Source organism: Sordaria macrospora, chromosome 2 (genome assembly GCF_033870435.1).
Source record: "Sordaria macrospora chromosome 2, complete sequence".
Lineage (NCBI taxonomy): Eukaryota > Fungi > Ascomycota > Sordariomycetes > Sordariales > Sordariaceae > Sordaria > Sordaria macrospora.
The window spans coordinates 393,531-418,777 of NC_089372.1; the positions used below are offsets into that span (position 1 = coordinate 393,531).

At 52.3% G+C, this 25,247-nt stretch overlaps 9 protein-coding genes across 9 annotated transcripts; 3 read left to right on the top strand and 6 right to left on the bottom strand.

Annotated features, from left to right (window-relative positions):
* Positions 1 to 1,094: 1,094 nt before the first annotated feature.
* Positions 1,095 to 4,967, bottom strand: SMAC4_09467 (uncharacterized protein; the record flags this gene model as incomplete). Its single annotated transcript, XM_003349040.2, has 5 exons — positions 1,095 to 2,425; positions 2,518 to 2,860; positions 2,928 to 4,468; positions 4,617 to 4,814; positions 4,875 to 4,967. 5 exons carry the CDS (start codon positions 4,965 to 4,967, stop codon positions 2,177 to 2,179), a joined length of 2,424 nt encoding a protein of 807 aa, XP_003349088.1. The 3' UTR covers positions 1,095 to 2,176.
* Positions 4,968 to 6,295: 1,328 nt separating this feature from the next.
* Positions 6,296 to 8,018, top strand: SMAC4_09466 (uncharacterized protein; the record flags this gene model as incomplete). The annotated part of the gene is made up of 1 exon (XM_024656014.2): positions 6,296 to 8,018. One exon carries the CDS (start codon positions 6,296 to 6,298, stop codon positions 7,658 to 7,660), a length of 1,365 nt encoding a protein of 454 aa, XP_024510963.2. The 3' UTR covers positions 7,661 to 8,018.
* Positions 8,019 to 8,723: 705 nt separating this feature from the next.
* On the bottom strand, positions 8,724 to 9,056 carry SMAC4_13193 (uncharacterized protein; the record flags this gene model as incomplete). The annotated part of the gene is made up of 1 exon (XM_066091306.1): positions 8,724 to 9,056. One exon carries the CDS (start codon positions 9,054 to 9,056, stop codon positions 8,724 to 8,726), a length of 333 nt encoding a protein of 110 aa, XP_065945974.1.
* A 1,831-nt stretch (positions 9,057 to 10,887) lies between these two features.
* On the top strand, positions 10,888 to 12,175 carry SMAC4_09619 (uncharacterized protein; the record flags this gene model as incomplete). The annotated part of the gene is made up of 2 exons (XM_066090987.1): positions 10,888 to 11,052; positions 11,666 to 12,175. 2 exons carry the CDS (start codon positions 10,888 to 10,890, stop codon positions 12,173 to 12,175), a joined length of 675 nt encoding a protein of 224 aa, XP_065945975.1.
* Positions 12,176 to 13,954: 1,779 nt separating this feature from the next.
* Positions 13,955 to 15,385, top strand: SMAC4_09618 (uncharacterized protein; the record flags this gene model as incomplete). Its single annotated transcript, XM_003343027.1, has 1 exon — positions 13,955 to 15,385. The coding sequence occupies one exon, from the start codon at positions 13,955 to 13,957 to the stop codon at positions 15,383 to 15,385; it is 1,431 nt and encodes a 476-aa protein (XP_003343075.1).
* A 489-nt stretch (positions 15,386 to 15,874) lies between these two features.
* On the bottom strand, positions 15,875 to 18,363 carry SMAC4_09617 (uncharacterized protein). The gene is made up of 2 exons (XM_003343026.2): positions 16,739 to 18,363; positions 15,875 to 16,664 (listed from the first exon to the last, which is right to left on the bottom strand). The coding sequence occupies exon 1, from the start codon at positions 18,335 to 18,337 to the stop codon at positions 17,339 to 17,341; it is 999 nt and encodes a 332-aa protein (XP_003343074.1). The 5' UTR covers positions 18,338 to 18,363; the 3' UTR covers positions 15,875 to 16,664; positions 16,739 to 17,338.
* A 67-nt stretch (positions 18,364 to 18,430) lies between these two features.
* On the bottom strand, positions 18,431 to 18,949 carry SMAC4_09616 (uncharacterized protein; the record flags this gene model as incomplete). Its single annotated transcript, XM_003343025.1, has 1 exon — positions 18,431 to 18,949. The coding sequence occupies one exon, from the start codon at positions 18,947 to 18,949 to the stop codon at positions 18,431 to 18,433; it is 519 nt and encodes a 172-aa protein (XP_003343073.1).
* A 1,165-nt stretch (positions 18,950 to 20,114) lies between these two features.
* On the bottom strand, positions 20,115 to 22,579 carry SMAC4_09507 (uncharacterized protein). Its single transcript, XM_066090963.1, has 2 exons — positions 21,816 to 22,579; positions 20,115 to 21,754 (listed from the first exon to the last, which is right to left on the bottom strand). Exon 2 carries the CDS (start codon positions 21,747 to 21,749, stop codon positions 20,199 to 20,201), a length of 1,551 nt encoding a protein of 516 aa, XP_065945976.1. The 5' UTR covers positions 21,750 to 21,754; positions 21,816 to 22,579; the 3' UTR covers positions 20,115 to 20,198.
* A 930-nt stretch (positions 22,580 to 23,509) lies between these two features.
* SMAC4_09506 (uncharacterized protein) lies at positions 23,510 to 25,204 on the bottom strand (the record flags this gene model as incomplete). The annotated part of the gene is made up of 1 exon (XM_003344777.1): positions 23,510 to 25,204. One exon carries the CDS (start codon positions 25,202 to 25,204, stop codon positions 23,510 to 23,512), a length of 1,695 nt encoding a protein of 564 aa, XP_003344825.1.
* Positions 25,205 to 25,247: the final 43 nt, after the last annotated feature.

Genomic DNA, 25,247 nt, shown 5'->3' on the forward strand with positions numbered 1-25,247 from the left:
GGGGGAATTTTCAACGGAAAACCCAAGTCGGTACGTACCCTGACCGACAACTTGGTGCCGTCTCAAGTCCCGTGTCCGGCTGAGTTCAGCTGGGGGCAATTTGAGCCTCAAATTTGCCTCCCGCCAATATACACGACGCACTGAGGCTGCGCAGCCAGGGATTGCGTATACCATGATGTTTCCAACACGACATCGGCTTGGAGATCTTCTCTGACAACTAGGCAGCAGAGAAGGGGAATTGTCGAAGCCAACCAAGTGAACCAACACGAGATGTCTCGTCCTGGCCTTCCTGCACCATGAGCTACCCAGATCTCCAGGGGCCACAAATGCTACAATGATGATCTGGCAGAGCCGCATACGTATCCCATCCCAGCCAAACTGTACGACACCCATTTGCTATGTCAGCGATGACTATGCTCATTCAGTCCACCGATGCGGCTCAGATTGCGTTTCGTCACTACGACACAGCTTGGCTACCCTCCGACCGCCGGTTCTGGCACGTCAATCATGATCTTGTCCTGAGTATCTCTCACATGAATGGCACCGGGTGGCTTTATCCAAGATTTACGATACGAGGTACTGCTCACCATTGGCTAATGTGTAGTTCTTTCCGGTGTTTTCAGCGACCGTCGAAGCGGTGAGCCTCGTTTTCCACAGAACAAAAAAAGCCCTATCTATTATAGGCAATTCCTCAATGATATCACATGCCTTCTCGTCATAACAGATATCCTGGCCAGCACAAGACCCACAATATCAGAAGTATCTCATATTCCACGAACCCGAGTACCGAGCCATGACCACACGGGAGCCGGCTCTGACAGTGCCGGACCAGCCTACTCCATCGTGATCACGGGGCCCAGCTCGCTCACAACACAATCCTTAGGGCAATGCGCATCTATACTCTGTTTGGTCGAAACCCGAATAACGGGCGAGCTTCGCAATTGTTTGTTTGGTAGCCAATGATCTAGCAGACCAGCCACCATCCTCTCCCAGCCTTCTAACCCAACGCACATTTAACAAAACCGCGCCGACTTCCGTTCCGCTCATGTAACCTTCTACAGCCCATTCAACCAGATCCAGCCCCTAGGGAAAGTTTCGACTAAGTACCCTACATCCCGTCATTCGTGACTCGTCTCACTCCCGCGTACCACAAGGATCTACCCAGCTGTGCAAGTACGGCACAATAGTTGGTACGCCGGCGGTTATGTGGCCATGCGGCGCCTGGTCTCCGATTGCGGCCGCCTAACACCGGGGCGGCAATGGTCATCCTACCCTACAGGGCCACATGTTGTGTCGGAGTTCAGGCGCTTACACAGCGGGTGGATGGGTATGAGGCTCCGGTTCTGACACTCCGGTTTCGCTTGGTTTCCAAGCAATACTGACACTCGTAATACAGACAAATCAGACCTCGTATGCCTTGTCGTTTTGCTGTCATAGATGACTAAAAGGTGGAAGATAAACATGGCAAGTGTTAGCGCCTAGTAAGCAAAGGCGTGATCATGTGTCTGATCAGTTATCTCGATGAGCTACCGTCACTGGATCAGATGAGCGATGGAAGGGATTGGGATGATAGGTTGAGATCCGTTCCTTGTTGGCTTGGTGGGCGGTGAGTGCTGCTTGCAGCTAGCCTCGAACCTGGGCTGCAGAAGACGGTCGTCGAATGGACCTCGAGTGAGACTTTGGGACCAGTGAGTGCTGACCTGATCGGTTGAGGTTTTTCGAGAATTATTTCCCAATCTAGTCATCATTGCGGTGCTGCCAAAGTCGGATTCCAGCAAATACGTTATAGGCCAACTTCCTGAGCGTGTGATGTACCCGGCTTGGAAGTCCATCTCGTCAACGCTTAATTCTCTAGCTTCGAATATTGGCTCGTTTGCTTCCCTATGTCAATTCCAACCCTTTTCCGCCGCCTTCTTTCAATCTCTTTGAACCAGTCTTACCTCTCCCTCCTCTCCCTTTTTCCTTCCTCGCTCTAATTCTTGTCCCCGTTCAAAGTTTTCCCAGCGCTGTTTGTCGTAGAACCAACGTTGGGACCTTTCCTTCCTCAAACTGACTTTATGGAGACATTTGTACGCCTCTTTAGTTTCTGTGTGAGTGCTGAAGCAGAAGATCTCTTCCCCAAACAGTCATCGATGTTCGATACGGTAGAGGTAAGAGGGCACCTTCCTCAGTTCCTCTACTCGCGATCTCTTAGTCTCTCCGCTTGCATCTGCTTTTCCAGCTCCTCCTTCTCTCTCGCAAGCTCCACCGTCTGTCTTCGAAGCTGCCTCTCCCTTTCCTGCAGCAACAGGTCACGTTGATTCGGCCGGTACCAAGACAGAGACATGCCGTCCGGAGCCCTAGCGATGGGAGCCATGGGTATAGCGACAGCAACCGGCCTACCACCGGCACCAGGAACCCTCCTGCTATTGTCGTAGACGGCTAACTGGAAGTTGATGCTCGGAACATACTTCCTAGTGCTCCCATTCCACACCCAAACTCCCGCGAGTTGCGACACTTCAGGCACGGAAAAGCTACCTCCACACACTCCTTGCGCACTTCCTCCGGCAAGAAATGTTTCTTGTCCTTGTCGCCGGGCTTGCGCAGTTGCAAGGTGCCGATGGCGTTGAGGTGGCCGTAGACGTAGAGGAGCGGGCCCGTCGGCGTGCGAGGGTTGGGGTAGTACTCGTTTGGGATGTGCAAGGATTCGGCTGTGGGGGATGATGCGGTTGGGGTTGGAGTTGGAGTTGGACATCTTTGATGCTGGCGGTTGGCCTGGGGGTCTGGTTGTGAGGGGTGCGATGGCGGCGAGCGTTGTAAGGGTTGAAGGGTTGAAGGGTTTGAGGTGAGTCTGCGAGGTGGCTGAGAATGGAGTGAGGATCTGAGAGGTCAAGTGGTCAGCGGTGGCGGAGATAGGTAGGTAGGGGTGCAAGAAGATGCTGCCTCACGGGTCGTAGAGGTCGTATCTAGCGCGCTGCGCGTGGCAGTGGTGGCTGATGAGAGGCTGTTGAAGTATATAGGAGAGATGTGCTCGGTTGGCTTCAGCGATCGTGCTATTCATTCGTGCGGTTCTTCCGAATAATCGTGGAGCGCAACGAAGGATATAGAGGGCTGGACTGGTGCAAGGTAAACCGCGGGGCACCTTGATAAGAAGACGAACTGGGGTCCTCAGCTTCAGCTTGACGTTGTGAGTGTCGGCCCAGAGTATGTCGAAGGGCCCTTCAGAGCCCGCGGAGTACTTCTTGTGAGGTCGGCCATCAACGAGGTTGGTTGTGTCGAGCATGACCCGGTAACCCACCTTGTATCTCGGCGCGTCCTGTCGCTTCATGTTCGCGTTGTTCTTGTAGCGGTCTTGTGTTTGTCGAGACATCATAACAACTGAGTCCCACACGGCCTTGAAACGTGTCGCCAGCTCGGTGCCTTTGAAATATTCCTGTTGCTGTTGGGGGGACAGGTTTGGCTGGCACGGCGTAGCGGGTTCGATGCCCATGCGAGGGTGGAAAGCGTAGTTCGCGAAGAAAGGTGTCTGGCCGGTAGTTTCTGACTTCATGTTATTGCCGGCGAATTCGGCAATTGGCAGCCAGCGAGCCCAATTAATCTGTGCCCAGTTGATGAAGAGTCGCAGGAATTTTTCCATTCTTACGTTGATACGCTCCGTCTGCGCATTCGACTGCGGGTGGAAGGCAGACGTCAGTCGTCTAACGATACCCAGTCGTTGGCAGAGAGTCGACCAAAGCCGTGATATGAACTGGGAGCCACGGTCGGAAAGAACCGTGTCGGGCAGGCCGTGGAGGGAGAACACGCGCTCGATGAAGCGGTCTGCCAACTCCTCGGGTTCCATTGTGACAGTGGGGATGAAGTGGCGCATTTTAGTCAGTCTATCGACAACGACGGCGACGTGCTTGAACTCCTGACCCAGGTGTAGGCATTTGGGCAGCGGGGTGACGTAGTCAATCGAGATGTCCCGCCATGGCGCGTGTGGTACGGACAGGGGCTTAAGCAGACCTTGACGAAGTCGACGTGACGGCTTGGTTCTCGCGCATGGAATACACGACTTGCAGATTTGTTCGACAGTCTTGGGTGAGCGGTCGGCTTTCTCATGGAACTTGGTAACGTCTTCCTCGGAAATCCGACCCAACTCTACTAGTTCGGCCAGCATCACCTTCTCGCAGACAGTGATATCCTCATCTGTCCTGGTTAATCGGACCGTTAGCGATAGCTTGGCTGCGCTGAGGGTCTCCTTGGTTCCGATACCCGCCAGGGCGTTGATGAACCCGTGGAGTCTCTTGTGCAGCCGGCGCTTGTGCTTGAGGCCCTCGCCCGACAGAATTTTCCTGGCCATGTCCTCCGTCAGCTTTACACCCTCAGGATCTAGGTCGCCGTCTTGTTCCTCTTTAGCCTGGGCATCCTCCTCCGCCCCGGCTTCCCCTCGGCGAATCTCTTCCTCAATTCCGCTGCCGTTGTGTGGTAGATCTCCAGGCCTTGCTTCCTGCACAGATAGTTGAAGGCCGGCTAGGTCTGGCCACGGAGATTTCAAGGACTACCACGAGCGCTTCGAGCACGAGGACGCCCTGCTAAAATGCTTCTGTGGAAGCTGGAAGAATCCCTTCCATCCCTTTTTCTGCAGGAAGGCATACGCAGTTTCTCCCGTCACGGGCGAAGCGGCTACGCGGGAGAATCTCTCCCTTGCTATTGGAATTTACTGGGAGCGCTTCATCGCTAGGATCCAGACCTCGCACTTCTTTTCGTGGACTTGCACGAGATAGGCATGGCGCCAGACCCTCTGGCAACAGCACACTGACGGCGGTGGCGCCGCTGACAACCTTACGGGGTTTCTACGGAGTAGAGGGGTGGAGGTTGGCCATGGCCACGATATTGAGAGGGTTACGGTGGACTTGGACAGGCTCGTTCACCGTGCAAGGAGACGGGAGGAGGCCTTGCGGGAGGAGGAGAGCGAGAACGAGAGCGGAGAGGAGTGATTTTGTCATTTCTTTTATTTTTTTCCTTTGTGCTACAGGTTCCGTCATATACTGGCGGCTCGCCCACTGGGCGATTCGATTACAAGTGTTGGGCCGCGTTTACGCTATGGGCAACACATGATTTACACTGGCAATAGGCCTCGGTTTGCCCTCGGATCAATGGTTTTGGTGGACAGTTAGGGCATTGCTCTTAATTTTGTATGCTAGACTCACCGGTGCGGCACGTCTCATGCCCTACGGGAGGCGGAAGTAGACGTTAAAAATAACAACAGAAAAAAAAAAAAGCCTGGCGACCGACATAAACTCGGAAGCGCGACGCGGGGTATCACGGTTGATATGGCTTCGCCGTAATGGATGGTCAAAGTGAAATCCAGGGGCAATGTCGTCTACGTTAGCATCTGTGCTGTAACATCAATATTCTCTATGCTCTCCTCAGGAAGTATACAAATCCCTGCCCTCGGATATCATGGCCCAGTTGACCGGCCATCTTCTGGTTCAACATGAGGGCAGACGGTGGATTGATCTTTGCAGGTTGGAGATTGCGTTAACAGGCTGAGATGTACTGATATTGCATTCCCTCGTTAACTGGCCCTGCAGCTATTAGGGGCATAGCATCGCAACAATTGTATGGGAAGTCGTGCACGAACCAGCCCGGAGCCTATTCCACCCTGCACGACCCCAATTCTTTTTTCCTTTCCTCTTTTCCCCTTTCCCTTTTCTTACTTTTCTTTCTTATTTGTCGCGCACTGCACCACCCAACGCAATTCTTTCTCTCGCTTCGCTTCAGCCTTAATTTCTTTGGGTTGTGACACAAAGAGATGAACCCAGTATCTTGCAGATGTCGGCCGCGATACTTTCTCGTCCCCCTCTTGACTAGCACCAACATCGCTTCTTCATCATCATTGATGACCCGACACAACAACTGTCAATCCAATCGACTTTGTGCTATTTTTCAATTTGACTCAACGCAATGCAACCTCACGCTTTCCCGGAAACCGAATGAGGACTAGGTGGTTGTGCCTACTACCTAGTCAAGAGGAACGTCAGCAGCACTAGCGCGCTTATTGCCCGTCGTGGATTGGTTAATCGTCGTTCCTGGAGTGAGAGAAGAGTTTTTTAAACGTCGTACATCCAAGCCCTCACTTCATTACCCTATTCTCAGTCCAGACTTTACGACAGTGCCAACCATTCTACAACACTTATACCTCCTTGATAACTCGGATCTCGGTAAGGCACCTGGCGGCATGAGCTTATGGGTTTCCAGCCGACGCATACATCCTTCTGTCCATTGATGCTGACAGGCAAACTGATTTCCGAGTCCCGCTCAGATGGCGCCTATGGAGCAATTGTCACTCGAAATACGAGAGCACATCTGCGAGCTCGTCGGACAAGTCCCTTATGACTCACGCGACTATCTCATAAACTGCTTCGACCCCCCCGAGGAGCGGTATGTGGGGCCGCAAAGGCGACCTGTATCGGTCTATCCTCACATATACTCATCAGCTTATGCGGATCTTCGGGCATTATCACTTGCTTCCAAGGCACTTACGGGGCCATCCCAGCGCGCCTTGTTTAACACCACCGTGGTCCAAGGATCCATTGGAATCATGACCTTACTCCGGAGCTTGCTCTTCTACCCACACAATAGGAGCTTGGTCCGATGTTTTGCAGTGTTTCGCAAGGACTTCTTGGAGGACACCAGACTCTGTGGCCCTGTAGGCGCAGACGCTTTGGACGTATTCATAAACATTCTAGGTGGATCCGTGTTCACTCCCATATTTGATGAGCTACAGGATGGTGGCTTTTTCCGTGGGGTGATGACAGCACTTCAGGTGTGGTTAGGAGACGGATGTTTTTCACATGACTACCAATCGACATGGATATCTGTTGTTGAAAGGCTTCCGCAGCTCTCCCACGACGCCTTGGGGGACTACGTCCTGAGGGGAATCGTCCAGCTATGTCCATTGCTCAGAGACATTCAACTTTCTTACGGAGGGAGTTTCTGCCGCGGCGGATCCCACAATGACCTTGACCGAATACACCTTTCAATCCTTCCGGATCCCTTCTCCTCTGTGACATCGCTCACCCTCGATTGGGAAGCATTTCATAATGAAAAAGGCCTTGTTGTTCACAGAGACGGTGACAAAGAGTGGTGTCATTCCAGCATCGAGCGCCTAACACTACTTGGAAATCCACATAACGATGGTTCACTTAAGCTCACGAATCTTTGGCGGTGGCTGCGCGGCAGCGTCAGGCTGCGCGAGCTCCGACTGATGCGTGGGTGCGACGAGGACGTCTGGAGGGATGAAGTCTATGATCCAGAAGGGTGCGGTATCGACTGGAACGACCTTTTGCTGTCGCTCAAAGACAACTTGGAGGTCCTGGTGATAGAAGGGACCAACCTGATCATGGACGATAATTTTGACGCCGTTTGGCGCTTTGGCTCGCCCAAGATGTTCTCGTGCCTGCATGAGCTCAAGAGGCTGTCTTACCTAAAGACTTTCTTGCACACACTCAGAGACGATTGTCCGGAGATCAACATCCCTCGCACGTGGGACGGACCGGGCGTGCTCGAGTTGGTGCAGGCGAAGCTTCCGCCCAGCTTGAAGAGGATGGATGTTGTGGTTGTTGAGGAAACAGTGTATTTCGACTCTTACTATTGCAAGATTGAGAGATCTAGGACTGTCCGTGTTGAGTTCTAGATGAGAGCCTGCCAGCAGAGTCGCTATCAGCCCCTCACGATGAAGTCATCTTACCTGTGACCGGTCGACTCAACGCTTGATGACGCAACCCAGGCGTCTGCTCCGTACAACTCATCTTTGGCAATGTTTTCTTGGGATTCACGGTCAAAGAAGGGATCAGGGATTTGAGATCCGCTGGAGTCAAGAGGGTAGGAAAATCCAGATAAAAGGGTGTTTGTCACCGGAGATGTTTGACAGCGTTGGGTAGACACAAGGCATTCACAAAGACATGATATCTCAAGGCGCGCGGGTATCGTGGAACACCCCTGTGCAATGCTCATGCCTTTGTTCCCGAACTCCGGGCTGAGTAGGCAGGTACATTCCGTCTGTGGTCTTTGTCACCACCAGGGTCGGCACTTCCACATCCCCAACAAGATTCAGGAACCAACTCACTGGCCCGTTGGTGGTCATGCCTTCCCTTTCAGAGTCACGGTTTCGCTGGCCCGTCACACCTCCCATCTTCTCCTGTTTGCTGTTCATGAACCGGTCATAATCACGTGTCCAAGGAGCCATTACACTGCTGCGTCATCCTTTGACCTTCCACTATTTAAGTTTCCTGTCGCTTCCATCCTCATCCAAACTGGAAATCTTTTCCGCTCATTGTCTGCACTTCCGGCAACACGAACCTTACAAACACCACTAAAATTGCCTTTGCGCTCTCCTCAATGCCAATAGGGATTTGCATCCTCGCCCAAACCTACTCTTATGTCGCGATAATCAGAAAGCTATGCTGACACCCGGTTGTTGTTGTTGTTGTTATTTTTAACGTCCACTTCCGCCTCCCGTAGGGCATGAGACGTGCCACATCGGTGAATCTCGCGTACAAAGATAAGAGCAGTGCCCTAAATGTCCACCAAAAGACCATTAACCCGAGGGCAACCCGAGGCCTATTGCCAGTATAAATCATGTGTTGCCCGTAGCGTACACGCGGCCCAACACCTCCAATCAAATCGCCCAGTGGGCGAGCCGCCAGTATATGGCGGGACCCGTAGAACAAAGGAAAAGACAAAAGAAAAGGGCAAGGTCACTCCTCCCCGCTCTCGCTCTCGCTCGAAGAGACGACGGAGATGCGGGCGAGTTCAGAGTCGAGGACAGTGGCGATGGAACGATAGACTTCAGCTTTGGCGAGAGCATCGGAGATGACCGTCTCTGCGAAGGACGAGATGTTTCTAGTGGTGTTGGCAGTGGTGGTGGTGTGGGCGTGACGGACTTCCTCGTCCGCAGTCCGGGCTCTCTTGGCCGACTGCACCGTCGTGGGGGGCGGGGGCGGGACGCAAAGCGTGTCCGGCAGGGGGATAACCGGTATTATGGCCAGCGGCGGCGGTTTGGGGGCCTCGGAGGGCGGAGGTTTAGACATTTCGTCGTTGCGGTTGTTGTGATATCGACCGTAAAAACGGCGATTTTTGGTGGTGTTAGTAGTTTTGCGGGCAACCTAGCGTTAACACTAACACTTGGTGCCAAGTCTTTTTGTTGCAGGAGGAAGATGTGTGGGAGGTGACGTGGAGGATGGTTGGGTTTCAGAGGAAGGGCGAGGTGGTGGAGATGGAGAGTTCAGAAACGGTTTGAGACGGTGTGGGTGGGTAGAAGTTGAATTAGGAAGAGAGTTCTAGAGAGTTAAATGGAGAAAGGCGCTTATTGCTGCGCTTGAAACAGTTTGTCAGGCAGGGATAAGCGATTATCTACTAGGGACAGGAAGGGCACACTCTGTCTTAACCAGCTAAACTACTATATTGATGTGGAGTATACGTGTATAGAACGCAGACGAATATTGGCCATACCTTTCATAGAAAGAAAGAAAACGGGCCAAGAGTTCGGTCCTCCCCCCGGCCAGGATGATTGTACGTATTTCATGCGGACTACACTTCCTCCTGCGTTTGAAGAACCTGGAGTTGATGGTCATAGAGATGCTCCAGGGCGGCAGTGGTGAGGATGGAACGGAGGACGAGTGGATTGTTGTTGGATACAACTACTAGTGAATTCACGGACATGGTTTCATGTTAAGGACGCTGTAGGACCAGGCGGGGATTATACTGGATGAATTGGTGGAGAGAACTTCAATGAGAGCATGTTCCAATTCTACCTTACTTACTGGGCCTAGAAGCTACAAAATGTCAGTTTATTAGGGGAAGGTGGTATGTTCATGGAGCCCTCACCATGATTCAACGAGGTTTCTTTCCATGAGGTGGTTACGGTTCTCATATGGTTATCTGTTTCAATAGTTGGACTGCTTCCTCCACTGCGTGTAGAAGAATTCAATTACTCACTTGGTAAAATTGTGTACCCACCGCCTGTTTCGTCGTCGTTCGTGAACATTTATCCCATACACTTTGGCTGAAAAACACAGTATTCGGAATCTTGTTGAGATATGGGCGTCAAGGCATCACAAACGGAGTTGGGAGTCCAATTGACACGGGGAAGTTTCCTATACGGCTTCAGCAGTGAAAAGACGTTGATATTTAATTGCAGCATGATTGCTTTAGTTTTGGTGTAGATATGAGCCAGTGTCCGTGAAGGTTTGCTGCCGCGCACGGGCCGGCCGTGCCGGGGCGGGACCGGGTCCATGGAGTCCGGGACTCATTCACTCTCCGACCAATTCACTCCGCACGCCATTTACTCCCGAACCCTCACCACTGCATTGAAGGTTCACTCACCCTTCAACCAAAACTGATAGCACCCTGACTAGGTATTTAATCCTCCCTTGCTCTAGCCTCCACCAATTTTCTCCCTGGAACAAAACAACACTCCAACCTCGACTGCACCGAGGAACGCATAGTATTTGACTTACTCCCATAATCACAATTACCAATCGCGCAACGCAAGTGTCGTTTTCCAATACCGTCTCGAAGGCGCCCTTATTCCCTGCACCGACTTATCAACCAACAAAAACCGTACCGACAATTCTCAAGCTCGTCCCGCCAACTTAACACCCATCATTGAGTTGATCTCTATCACAATTTGGATCGTCACAACTTACCTATTGGCCATCCAGGTAAGTTACCTCTTACTTAGAAGGCAACATTCTGCCCACAGATTACTAATCTTCCTTCTCGGACAGCCTGTCGAACGGTTCACGACCAACAAAATCCCCAGAGGCAAACCACCCGCTACCAGTATTGGTATCATAACTGCCATTTCCAAGCTCCCCTTCATCGGCGCCCCTTGAACGGCATCGATTGGCTTCACCAAAAATGACACTTCAGGAGCTCTCTTTGGAGCTGCTTGAGACCGTCGCCGAATTCTGCGGCGACATCGCCAGCGTTGCACCGGACGAACAAACCAGCACATTCACAAATGCCATCGTCAACCCATACCTCGATTCAGCCACGTCCAACACCTCAAGCTGGTCACCCGCTGTGACGAACCGTTACAAGCACAGGAGTATTATCGCTGGGATAGAACAATAGAGTAACAGTGTAGTAGCCAAAAGGTACTGATAGATTGTGATAGCTATTGCTTGCTGAAGAACCAGGTATAACGAAGGGCGGGAGGCCTTCTTATATACTGGTCTTCAACCCCGTCCCGTGGTCCCGTAGACTCGGGACCCCGGGTCCTATCTGATTCGTCAATCTATCTAGCTTACATGAGGCTCAACGATTGGATCGTAACACCCGCGTACAGAGACTTGCGCGCCCTTGCCCTTGTATCAAAGATTTTCAGCAACCCCGCCCAGCGGGCTTTGTTCAAGTTCGCGATGGTCAAAACCACCGGACATCTCATGCGCCTTTTGCGCAGTTTGCTTCTTTACCCTTACAACAGACCTCATGTGCGCTGTTTTGTCGCAGTTCTCCAAGATCACCCGCGCCCATTGGCATATCAGTTCGCACCCCCCACTCTGGTACTGGCCGAGTTCATCTTCTACCTCATGCCGCTGTTCGCCATCGACGCGGCCAAAGAGCTTCCCAACGAAAGCTTCTTCCGTCGCACAATTCCCTTATTACAAGGCACGCTCCATCGCCTAGCTAACAGCAACCTCACCTTTATACGGTACCCTTAATCGATTCTACACCGATCAACCTCCACACCATGGAAGACCAGCTCCTCACCGCAACCGTCCAACTATGCCCGAATCTTGCAGCCACTCGAATCTCCTTCGGCTCACCGCAACGCTATCCACCGCAGGAAGCAAGGCAACCAATCCAGGAACCTTCAGTCTACGTCAGCCTAGCCGAGGATCACAGCTCAAAGCTGACATCTCTCAGTCTTGACTTCGGTGCCCTTCTGTGGCAAACAAATCTCCAGGATTACGTACCCGGATACCCAGCCGGTTTACCCCCCTCCGTCGAACGTCTCACATTGGTTGGCAACGAGCTGGAACCGCTTCAGAGTCCGTACTTCGACCTGAAGATCCTTACCAACTGGCTAAACACCAATAACTGCCTGCGTGAGCTTCGTATGGTGTACGGTTTTGACAAGCTCGTTACATATAGGTGGTTCGTCTATTGCCCTGTCCATCCCGCTCCTCAATGGCCCAACTAGAACACCATCTTGCTCAAGTACAGGACCACGCTCGAGGTCCTTGAGATGGACTGGTTTCCGGCCTTCAGCCACTTCTCCGAGGGGCGGTTCGGACCATCTGCCGTCTTGGACTACCTCCCGCACATGCAAGAATTGCGATCTTTAAGAGCGCCGCTGCATGCTCTTGGTGGATTGGAATCGACATATATTGTAGACGGAAGGGAGTGGCGAAGTGCTGGGCTCCCGCCTAACGTACTCTCCCCCGGGTGTACGAAGATCGAAATGATGGTCCGCAATGATGATTTGCCACAACCAGGTACTGAGGAGGGTGTGATGAGAGAGTGGAAGATTCTTAAATGCCATCCAAACGGGGATTGTTACAGCCTGACAGTCGACATATGGACTCATCCAGTTCTCTACTTAAGATGCTGGCACAAAGCAGGCAGTGTTCTTGATGGAAGGGAGCTATAGTTTACAGTTCACAGCCGGAGACATCATGGTGCTTTAGGAATATGGACTTGATGTAGTTGTCTGGCACCCAGGTGGGAAGGGAAGGGACGGGGAGGCAGGATTTAGAAGGAAGTATGTAGAAGAGCTTCCAGTACTGGAGCCTCTCACTTCCTTTCAAGGAGAAGTCATTAAGGATCTTGATTGCCGAAGCTTGTATTAAGGTAGACCTACTTAGAGTCTGAGGCACGACATCGATAATCAAGCATCAATAGTGTGAGGGAGACACAAGCAAATCTATTCACGGCATATTAATCTTCAAATAACCATAGTACTTTGTTATAGGGTGATTGGTGGGCAATTGGGCAAGATATCCGCGAGTGTCCGTGACGTCTTCCGCACATGTCGGAAAAGGGGTTAGTGGACCTAGGGCCGAAACCACTCATACATAGCCACATATCGGCCATTGTCTACCTAGCTTGCAAAAAGCGGCGCCTTCTGACGCCCATTGTGAGCTAGACCAAAGGTTCACATTTGAACCCAAAGCGGTTCACTGCCACGTGCACGGGCCGGCCTGGGGCGGGACCGGGCCCATTCACTCCGGACTCCATTCACTCCCGGGCTCACCGGTGAATTGAAGGTTCGCGCCCCTTTTACACTTCACTGGCCGTTGTCTTTCACTGACCAAAATATTGGCATCCACACTAACAGGTACTTAATCCTCCCCGGCCCTGACCTCCGCCAATTTTCTTCCTGCAACAAAACACCACCGCACCCTCGTCCCTCGATTGCACCAAGGAACGACCTCAACCGCACAACCCCATCCCTCTCAGTCACATTTCAGCGACAACGAGAGCGATTACATCGAGTATCATAGCTTGGCCTTTAACACGCAGACGAAGTGCTGCAACCTGAAACCGACCATCGCGGCTTCGAACACCCTTTGACACTCGACAATTCGACGTGACGATTCTTTCCTCTTCACTCCAAAAGCTGCTTGTCACGTACGACGAATTGCCTTCTTCCTGCGACGAAATCTTTTCTCTCCAATTTCGTTTATCCGGTGTTATTCGTCCCACGCGCCTGCCAAGCAATCCTGTCGGTCACCTCTCATCGACGCGAAGACCGCCAGTCGAGTCGAGCCCTCAACTGAGGCCTGTTTGGTATATAACCTGTAGGTTGCATCTTTCTTTATCATCGACGCTCCATGGTTCACCTTGGTCATTGATCGAACCAACCAGTAGCCTCCTTCTAGGACTCACCTAGAATGAACAGTCAACAAGGAACGACATTCATCAAGACAAACGAGCCGATACCGCACAACCGAAGAGACAACTGGAGATAGCTTTTCCAATGATGCAAGCTCAACAGTCCCCATTCCAGCAAGGATGGGCACCACTGGAGTGCCTGCCATCTGAAGTGCTTGAGAAACTCGCCGAGTTTGTCGGCGACATTGCCATCATCACCGCAAGTGAGGAAGCCGACCATTTCAGTGAGAACATCATCGACTCACCCGCGTCAAACACATGGGGGCCAAGTTACCACGACATGCAGTCTTTGGCCCTTGTCTCCTCAAGCTTCAAGTACCCGGCGCAGCGTGCTCTTTTCCAAGTCGCCGTCCTGAAGACCACCAGTGGCCTGATGCGCTTTGTTCAAAGCCTGCTGATGTACCCGGACAACCGGCGCCACGTACGATATCTCGTGGCTGTCATTACAGACTATGACCGCGCGTTGTCTATCAGATCGAGGCCTCCTCAGCCGTTGGTCTTGAGAGAATTCTACCGCAAGGTCTACCGTCTTCTCTCCACACCTCAAGCCAATGTTCTCCCCGAGAACGGCTTTCTCCGCCGTACCTTGCAAAGGGCGATCGACATCTTGCTCGCGACACCGCGTACCCTATTTGCCGCGACAGTCATCCAAATCATCCGTGTGAGCGGTATCAACTTTCACGCTATAGAGGACCAGGTCCTCACCACGGCTGTTCAACTCTGCACAAGAATCAAGGGAGTCCGCTTCTGCTTCGGTGAGCCTATGCGCCATTCCTTGCCCCCCAGGCCCATCACCACCAACATGAACCCAATCTTGCCTATCCCACCCGCGGCCAACCCGTCTTACTCCAGCCTGTTACGCAACCACCCATTACGTTTCACGTCTCTGACTCTGGACTTCGGCTCCCTTTACTCCTTAATCAACCTCAGGAGCTTTGAGCGGGGCTACCCAACCGGCCTGCCACCCTCAATCGAGCGTCTTACCCTGGTCGGAAACCGGGTTGACTCGGAATTACCCTACGAGCTTTTCACAATCGAGAGACTTGCCGGTTGGCTGAGGACCAACCACCAGTTGCGCGAGCTCAGACTGGTCGACGACTTCGACAAGATGGTTCGCTATGCCGACAACAGACTCTCGCACAATGTCAACCCTGGTCCCCTGCCTGCCCATGCGCTCAACTGGAACGACATCTTGCGTTCCTACCGTAACACGCTTGAGCTGTTGGAGATGGGTTGGGACAAGCCTTCCGCTTTGGGCATGAAGGCCAAGTTTGGCGAGTCCGGGCAGCTCGACTGCTTGCCCGAGATGAACAGCCTCAGATATCTCAAGGCGCCCTTGGTCAGTCTTGGAGGCAACTTCATTGTTCCACTGAGCAATGATGAGAACCTCATCGAGTCGGTAAAGACCGGGTTCCCTGCCAGCTTGAGGAATGTTGACCTGATGGTGGTCAATCCGCCTCAGACACGGGCAGAGAGGGATGAACTAAGCTGGAGGTTTGTCGAGTTCCAGCTTTGAAACACGGCACTGCCATGTTCTCTAAGGACAAGCTCTGAAGAAAAACAATTTTTTTTGCAGAGGCTGTATGCATGAAGGTCAGGTTGACCGTTGATTTTCATGAGGAAAGGGCAGGGAAACGGTATAAGGAAGAGAAAAGGAAGATAGGCGCGACGGTAAATGACGGAACAGTGCCCCTGGTCTGTTAGAAGTTCAAAAGGTTGATTCAGAATTGTAGGTGTCGTGTAAGTAATCTGTCTACGACCGGTATGTGAGGGCTATGTATGCTCTGCCGTCAGGAAAAGAAGCGTCCCATTGCCATTTCTCAGTCTCTTCAGTGGACCTCGCACCTGGGGGCGGACCGTGTGCTAGCTATTGATAAACGAATGGGCCAGAATTCGGAAAACAGCACGTTATGGAGTTGAAGAATTCGTCTGGGAACAGAGTGTACATTGAGAACCTCCAGTATACCAAACCCTGCGTGACCGCGCAACCAGATTCGAAAGGAGAGTGGAAAGATTTTTAAAAGGACGCATACATGGATTTACATTTGCAGACCGCTGTGTGAGAACAAGGGTGAAGTGGCCTTGTGTACTGTAATGTAGGAGAGAAATGAGACCAGTTGAAGAAATATGTGTACGCATTAAGACTTGCCAACTTTGGTAGGAAAACATCTATCTTGATACAGACTCTTGGCATCATGACACATAGATACCTCTAGGTATATATAGCCTGGAAAGAATACAGCTACCTGCCACCCCCTCCTCACGGTTGCTACCATATACGAAGCGTCATTTCTCTCAACCCAAAAGCATCGAGGTATTCTGGCAATAATTTTGGGTCAAACCACGCACTGTGAAGCCAATTGTATGTCACTCGCTCGTAGATCTCCCCACCGTCATCCTCTCCCATCGGTCGTAGCATTAGCATGTGAACGTTGAACTTATCATGTTCTTGACGTTCATCAAAGAAACAAGCCGATCCTCTTCTTTCAGAGCCTCGCCGATAAGGTGTAGTTCTGCTGGAAGGCGCAGCAACGGTGAGCTCTGCATCTTGGTCGAGTCTACGGGATGGGTCTGATGGGAAAGTGTTCAGAATGGAATGTTATGATGGATGAGTCAAGGGAGAAGCAGGAAAAGCTGAAGCTGATAATGAAGAGGCTGACTGGGTAGGTACTTATACGCACCGGAGGCTCCTATCCAAGTCTTCGCTTGGGTGACTTGTGTACGCTAGTTATTGGGTAAGACCTCTCCCCCTTGCAGTGGTAGCCTAATACGACACACGGGGAAGCTTGCCGGTACTTCCACATCGTGTCGTTAGCTTATAGAGTTCAGCAACTTCGGCTTGTATTTCGGGTTATAGCGGGGTGCTAACCATCTATATTTGCATGCGTCGAAGTGCCTGGTACTCACTATTGATCAATTTGTATGGTGCAAAGAAGGCACCCATAAGAACCTGGGAGGCTGCTGATTTACTAGGTCGAGTAACACCACGTGTACACCGTTAGCATAGCTGCCTCATTAAACCAAAGTTTCGGTCGGCAAAAGCAAATGGAGAGGTACTTACCGTGATCCTTGACGCCTATAAGGATTAGAGCCAGATACCCTCACACACCAACCAGACTGGATTTGGCGCATTGCCATCTCCTCCGTAGGCTCGGGCCTTGAACGTCGAAGCAGGCCCACGAGTAACAGCACGACTGGGGTTCACGAACTTTACCCGAAAATACTACAAACACTCCATATAACCGCACTGTTATAAGATACCTTCCCCACATTCCTCTGTTCGAATATGTCCTAATCCCCCAACTTCAGACTTGTACATTCACCAACCATCCTCCTCACCGCGGCTCTCGTTCATCGTATTGACGATATCCAGCTTACTTATGAACCTTCCATCGCTCCATACGCCAATTGCTGCAGACACCAGACCATATCAGACGGTCAACACACCAGACCTCAGAGACTACATCTGTCAGTCCCTGCTCCTCACCAGCCGCCCTCCATTCGCTCCATGAGACCAGCCTTTCCAAAACAGGAGAATGGGCCCGTCTCTTTTCTCGTGATGAATTAGATGCCCTGCCAGCCTCAGTCTGGCTCTCACACGCCAGTCCGACAGAGTGAACACACCTCGTTCAGCCCTTAGATCCGTGCTGATCCGGTCCATGCACGTTTTCGTCCTTTTTCGGGCGGCTGCGGTGATCTTGGCATTCTTGATGTGCTTCAGGAAAAGCTTCAACAGCTTGTATGCGGCCACTGGGTGCGTGAGAGGTAGAAACGGAACGCCGTGTGAGATGGCGTGCTCGAGCGGGGTGGAGTTGAGCTTGCCACCCTTGAGCATTGGCGATGCTCCATGGCAGAGAAATGTCTTGATGGTTTCCTTCGCCCTTTCCCTGCGGGCAAATAATGGAAGACGGTCACGGTATGAAGGGTTTCGGTGATAACCGAACCCGCCGTTGACCCATTCTGGGTTCTCTCGTCTGTACGCCCGTTCGTGGTAAATGAGCCATTGCAGCGCGGTCTGCGTGGTCTGACTCCCAGTGAAGCCGTACTTTCCGTCAGGATCGCAGCCGAGACGCAGTAAATTTTCGGCTGTTTCGTACTGGTCCCGCCTGAGTGCTTCAAGGAGTGGTGACATCCCTTCATTACCGTGACCAGCAGGATATGGACCCAGGCTGGCCCCTCCCTTGCGAACAAGTGCCGAAAGGATTGTATCCATGCCCGTAATGTCCCGGAATTCACCACTTCTGCTCGACGCACACAGAGAGGCTTGCTGAACAAGGGTGGAACGCGCACCGTGACTCCCGCCAGGGATGACCACGTTGACCAGTTGGCGGAGGCTTGGGTACTCCAGCATCGTGGACAGGAATCCGATGTTCTTGGTGGAAATAGCCTTACGCATCGCAGTTAGGAGGATTAAGCCCTGGTCGTAGTGTTGGGATTCCAACAAAACAGCTGGACCAAGGTAATCCATAATAAGCCTCGTGGCTCCAAGATGGCCCTTGGAAAAAGCCAGGTGTAGTGTCGAACAGTGGTTCTCCTGCGCCCCATGGCCAGTAGTTGCACATTAACACATGTTGATAGAAGCTTGGCCGGGCGTAATGATCACGGCACCAGCTGTGATCAACCGTTTTGCCGAGCGGTCAAGGCCTTTCTGAACAACATGCTGGAGTATCGTTCCCAAGCCATACAGATGATTATTCGGCGACGTATCGTAGTGGGTCAAGGAGACTTTGCCGTGACAAACCCGGACACGGGCATTGACATCTGCTCCGTATGCTTTGGCGTGAGCCATAACAGGCGTTGACTCGTTGATGATGCCCCACATAAGCGCCTTGATGAAGTGGTTCGAACCTGGTGCTGGATCCTTCCTCCCATTGTATAGGCAGTAACGCGGGTTTCTGGCGTGCCTCGTGGTGAGGTAGAGCCGTGGCTCGTACATTGACCTCAGCCTACTGGAAGACCTGGACAACACAGCGAGCGTGTCCCACCGAGAATCGTCCTCCAAAAATCCCGAGACTATGAGGTGGATCTCGGTTGGCAGGTAGGGACGTCCCTGTGCGGTTCGGGCGACGATCCTGGCCATGGTCGTCTGTTTGTTCGGTTACCAAATGGAAGGTCATATTTGGATGCTCGCGGCAGATTTACTAACTACAAGTAAATTGCCAAACACTTAATGGTCGTCGAACTCAAAATGTAATCGCAGGCTTAGAGTGTTCGTCTAAGGTTTGCGATCGATACGGGTTGGACCCTAGGTACTGCTGGGTATCGCGTCGGTTGTTGACAATGGGGAAGGCCGGGAAGAAGTGGTAATAAATCACCCTGGTTGATTCTGGTCAACGGCGCGTGATGTGTTGTGGTTCGGGAGAGTGACCGGTTGTTGGGAAAACTGAAAAGTGCGAGCCGGTCGCAAATGTAGTTTTTGGGATGTTTATATAATAATGGAGGAAGGGGAACGAAAGGGAAATGGCAAAATCAACCAGGGGAACCTGCGGTGGATGTCGTGGTCGAATAGATAGGTGAATGGAAGATACCAGTGAAAGTGACCGACGTTGAACCTTTGAAAGTTGTGGTTAGGTGAGTAGGTGAAGGTGAGATAGCAGTGAAAGTGACTGGAGTTGAACCTTTGAGAGAAGCACCGGGATCACCGTATATGCCAACTGGCAGCCTCATTGCCTGGAAACCTTTAGCGGGAACCTTCAACCCTTCATCTGGTGTCTGACATCCCGCCAGACTTGCCAGGGCCTGCGGGCTGCTCGGCCCGTTCTTGTCCTGATCGTGAACTCGATCACGATGGAGCGGGATGTGGCTTTTCTGCCGGCAATTCTCAACTGTCTGCAGTCAACCGCAGTGAGACTAGGTTCACCAACGTTAGGAAATACGGTTATCGTGTGCTCTGTATTCAGTGGAGGCATACTTAGTAGAAGCAAAGGGAAGAAGGGTGATCACGAAGACTTTAAAGACTATCACTAGATTACTGCTCGGGACCTATGCCCCGAACTCGCCACTAGGAGTAATCTCTGCTTCGAAAAGCCATGAGCAAAGAAAGCGTCAATCTTCAAGCTTGGAAAATGAGAGATAAAGTGACAACAAACCCTTTCACACTTGTGACGAAAAGAGCCAGTAAGTTGATATCCACGTTGCCACTGTGGCCGTAATGAGATAGTGATACAAATTCCACACGCTACTTGTACAGGTGCAACAAATCCTCTGTCCGTGGGCGTGCGCTTGCATCACCCATCAAATCCATAGCCGAAAGATAAGCAAGAGAAAAACCCGACCTCCTTGCCAGAATAACGAGAAAGTACAATAACTTATACACTTTCAGATACCCTTCACTTCCTGACCAATCTGCCTCCCTCACGCGTCCATGCATGCCATCCTAAAAGGATTGGCGCAGGTTCCTCTTCAACGACTTCCTCCTCACCCCAGATTCCCAAATGGTGCTCTTGGAGCGGACCCTCGTAATCGTAAGACAGGTCGTGTGTCGCATGCTCAGCCCGCAAGTCCTGAACCATCGTCGCCATAATGTCCTCCGCTCTTCTCCTGGATTGCTCCGAGATGCCCTTGTCCGTAACATTTGCTAGCAAGAACTTCACAAATTTGAAGCCAAGGATTCTGAGACCAGGCGTGAGAAATGGCTCCATGTAGCTGAGCGCATTGTCGAGAGGAGAGTATCCGTCGAAATCAGTGATGTCGAGTGACGCCCCGTGCTTAAGAAGTACGACGATGAAGGCTTTTATCTCGCGGCGGCTTTGACCCTGCCACTGCGGCAAGATGGATGGTGCATGAGGCGGGCGGGAAAATCTGTTCTCATGTTGCGGGATGATGTAGGCGTGCAGTGGGCTCTCCCAGTCTTGAGTGACTGGATCAGGTCGGTCGCCATTTGGATCACAGCCCAGTTGGAGCAGGTATCTCGCGTTCGTACGCAGGTTTCCTCGCTCAATCTCGTCCATGAGAGGGGATATGCCAGCCCGGTAGGAGTCGGGAGGGTATGGTCCCAAGCTTGCACCTGCCTTGACCAAAGAGGCAAGAATGCTTTTCGTGCTGCAATGCGCGTAGTATGCGCCACCACGGAGCAAGGCCATCGCGAGAGGCGTGCAACCCCCCTGAGCGTCGGGCTTGAATCCGTCGATTGACTTGCGGATCATGGCGTTTTCCAGTACGAAATCCAAGATTTCGACGCCGTGATAACGGAACGCCTGGCACACTGCCGTGTGCAAGATGAGATCATGGTCAAAATTTTGGGAGTACTCCAACGCCGCTACTCCTTCGCGCCGAACCCGGAGTAGCAACTTGACCGCGTTCAAATTTCCAGTGCAAATAGCGATGTGAAGAGTGGAAGCCCAGATCTCACCTCTGTCCCAGCCCCCATCGCACTGGCACATGTTGCGGGCCGGCTTGTTAGGCACATCCACTAAGACGCCCTGCTTAAACAGCCACTGCATGGTGTCGTTCTGCTTCACTCTGATGGCCAACTGTAATGCTGTACCCTTCGTGTTGCGGTGAGGAGCGTAAGGGATGTGGCGGTCAAGATCGGTCCGGGTGTCGAGGTCTGCGCCCCATCCGTTTGCGGTTTTCATGACAGGAATAGAGCCCATTCTCGCTCCCCACATCAGAGCGCGTATCATGTTGCTGCAGTTCTTTCCTTTGTAAAGTTGCTGCTCATAAAAGGAGCAGAGACGGCGCGACGTCCTGGCCAATTTGGCGAGGGCACAAAGTTGCTTCTTGTCCTTCAACGTGTCACCGATGAGCATGTGGACCTCAAGAGGGAGGTTCGTGAAGGGGGAGCAACCATCGGCAGGAGGGGCGTTGGGCGAAGGCAATTCCTTGGCCTTCTCCTTCGTCGCTTGCGCCTTCTCGGCTCGGGTCTTTTTCGCTGGCATCTTGGCTATCTCATCGGGTTAGCTGATCAAGCTTTATTGCGTGGTCAAGAATAACACATCTCTTACCGGGAAAGGGACCGGAAGTGTCTTGAAATACGATAGGTCGGTTGCAATTTGTATGATGGTAATCGGATTGTGTGTTCTGTCGGTGTCGCAATGCGAGGGTTATACTTTCAAAGGCGACTAGGGGCGGTGAGGATAAGGATGAATGAAGAAGAAAAATTAGGTAGAGGTGTAGGTCCTCTTGGGAGATGGAGAAGATAAAAGAACGAAATGACCAGGCCCAAAGATGTCCAGTAGAGGATGGTGTGAGCGCATTAGTTGTGGTGGATGGGAGATGGCAGTGAGTGCGCCAGAGGAAAATCTTCAACCGTTCACCTCACCCGCCCCTTTCGCGTCCGCCCCACCGTCTGAGTTCAACCTGAACACTCAAGTCCATCCATTCCCTTTTCAAGCCGTCGCGCCACTGGTTGGTAATTTCTTCGCCACAGAAGCTGCATTTTTTCATCCCATGTTTCCCTTCGTGATGTGGCTTGTACGATGCACCTAGAGAGCGGACTTCTTATCAGACCTTCGCCCTTTCCTCCACCTGGAAGTGAGGCCTGGAAGCAAGCCGACGGCGTCGATCGCAAAGTGAAGGGAACATGCGGGCGGTGTACACCACTGGGAACCTTCATCAGGGCAGAGTTAGGACGGCCTGAACAGCCATACTGGCCGTTAAGTGCTTCCTATCATCGAAGGTCTCGGTGTCTGACTGGGCTCAATCTTTGTCGTTCCCTTGATCCCTTCGTTCGTTATTGATGTTCCTATCACATTTGGCCACGGCCGGGCTGATGAAACTGAGGGATACAAGAACATTGAGTTGCTTATTGTAGACACTAGAGAGCAACGAGATGGATACTTCGAAGGTGGTGTTGGCGCGCAGCTGGGGAGGCGGATGGCCGTGTTCGATAGGCAGAATGGTGGCCGCAGTAATATAGTAATATGAATCCGGTTGAAGTATTGACGATTGGACTTGCAAGAGCTGGCCGACGCCGCAAGTCGTTTCTAACACCTAGCAACCAGGTTTTCGCATTGTTTTGCTGCTTGCCATAGCTTCTGCTGGTGCTTGTCGGGTTTGTCAGCGGACGAGTTGCTTTTTGCCGCAAAGGACGGACTATGGGCGAAGAATGCGTGAAGCAGTCGAAGCTGGATCAGATGTTGCGGTCGGACTGACATGCACCTAGAACTGCTTGTCTGTCGCATAAAAGGGAGCGAACAAGCCCTTGATGGCACTGGAGGTAGAGCCACACCATGACCCTTCGGCCCCATCAAACGGACTGGTCGTATGGCGTGACAGTGATGAGCCGGCTGGGGTGAACAGGAAAGAAAGATGTCGATATGCGCGCGAGAATGTGCCAACATCAAGCAAACACTGCCCTAATTGCACGTTATTCAGCGAATCGGTCCAAACAAGCTTCTGCGTGAAATTGGCAAGCGATATATGCCACCGTAACTGATTCAGCAAACAAGACATTATAGGGCGGGCAGCGCAGGACATTGTGACGTGGAAACTCGCTCAATACACGCCCTGACTGACCCAACAGCACAAGTGGGAAAATAAAAACAAGGATTGAAACAGACAAACTTCAAAGCAAAAAACTTTTAGCCTGGGCATCCCCGATGATACCCAAAGGTGAAGCATTACGAACAAAAGGAAACAAAAGAATTATGTAACCAGAGAACTTCAAAGCAAGAAACTTTTAGCCAAACCATCCACCTCAGTACCCATGCGTGAAACTAGGAATATGCCCAGGCCCGCCGATCCCCCTTGCCCTAGGATTGAAACACCACCATCCCTCCAGTTCCAGCTCCATCCTCTTCACGGTCGTCTTGGCCCTGCGACGCTGCTCATCCTGTAAGCAACCCGGCTTCGCGTGCTTCATCAGGACTCTCAACAACTTCACTGCCTCAAAGAGAACGATGTACTTCTTCGCCGTATCCGCCCTCTCAGCCACCTGGTACCGAATGACCAAATCCAATGGGGTCTTGCCGTCCCTGTCTTTGACTCCATCGACCGAGGCACCATGTTCCAACAGGGCAATGATGATAGGAGTGCTGGCGGCCAGGCGCTTCTCGATTGGGGAAGCGATGTTCTCGATTTGACAAGTATAGAAGTCGAAGTTTGGGTGACTGACACGAGACGCATTATCGTCGGGATAGACGGGGAGGTTGCACCGGGTAAGAGCATGGAGGACGGTTTCGGAGCATGCGCCGGCTGTAACGTTTGGATCGGCACCCAAGTCCAGGAGGATACGGACGAGCTCGATGCGGCCCTTGGCCGCGGCCCGCTTGAGCGGGGTGTCGTTGGTGTACCAATGCGGGTTCCTGTAGATCGAGTTGACGCAGTCGGGATCTTGACGCGCTAGTCGTTCAAGGAAACGCTTCCGGCCGTCAAACCATTCACTGCTGGTCGGCACGTCGTTTGGCGGTTCCGTTGCAAAAACAGCGGCATGGACGAGGGCCCCTTCTAGGCTGATACCTGCCGTGCGGTAGACCTGTGCTTGGGACTCGGTCATCTCAAGGCCCAAGTCGAGGAACATGGTGGCAACCGCCCATGAGCCATTGAGCGCAGCGTAGAAGACGGGCAAATCAGTGCGAGGAGCAGACTCGATGACGTGGGCTCCAGCCTTGAGCATCTGTTGTATGAACACAGGAGGGGCGACGGGAGAGCAAGCGGCGTAATGGAGAGACGTGAATCGGGATTGGATGGGAGCGTCCAAGGAAGCATGGCGCCCTACATGTCGCAGAATCTCGAAAAATATGTCATGTTGACCCGCGGCCGCTGCTGTATGGAGGGCGACAGGTTCGGCGTTTCCTTCCAATGCCCCACGGTCAATAAGAAGTTGAGCTGTGGACGAATGATGACGGCACAGCGCCAGGCTAAGCGCATCGTGGTTGAGGCTGCCGTGATTTTGGGAAATGCGTCCAAGATCTGTCAAGAAGCCTTGTGGAATCTGTGGGTCCACGCACTTGCACAGGTTCTTGGAGGGTTCGTGTATTGAGGCTCCGTGGTCAAGAAGCCAATTGACAGCAGCATTCTGACCATTCATGGCGGCAAAGTGAAGAGGGCTGCCCTTGCCCGGCCCCGTGAAGATGCCGGTTTTGGTTGGAAAGGTGTATTCCGGGCCTAGTGGGTGAGGCCCCTCAGCCTTCACGGATGCGCCGTGAAATAGAGCCTTTTCCATCAAGGGGATCAAGCCGTGGTAGGCACCCCATCGCATGGCCCTATCCGGAGCGCCATCTTGTTGAAAGAGGATGGGCTCGTAGGTAGCGCGAATATGACGAGATGTTTGTGCAAGGGATACAAGTGCTAATGTGAGGTCTTCGCGGTCGACTCTGGTGATGTCCTGGAGATGCTGAAAGATGGCCAGGTGAAGCTCATGGGGGAGGTACGAAAAGCAATCTTGATCCATTGTGAAGTGTGTTGGGGTCAAATCGATGTGCTGATGGAAAGTG

Coding starts and splice junctions, on each gene's coding strand:
- SMAC4_09617 (XM_003343026.2), bottom strand. CDS start 18,337: ATGGATTACCTTGGTCCAGCTGTTTTGTTGGAATCCCAACACTACGAC.
- SMAC4_09507 (XM_066090963.1), bottom strand. CDS start 21,749: ATGCCAGCGAAAAAGACCCGAGCCGAGAAGGCGCAAGCGACGAAGGAG.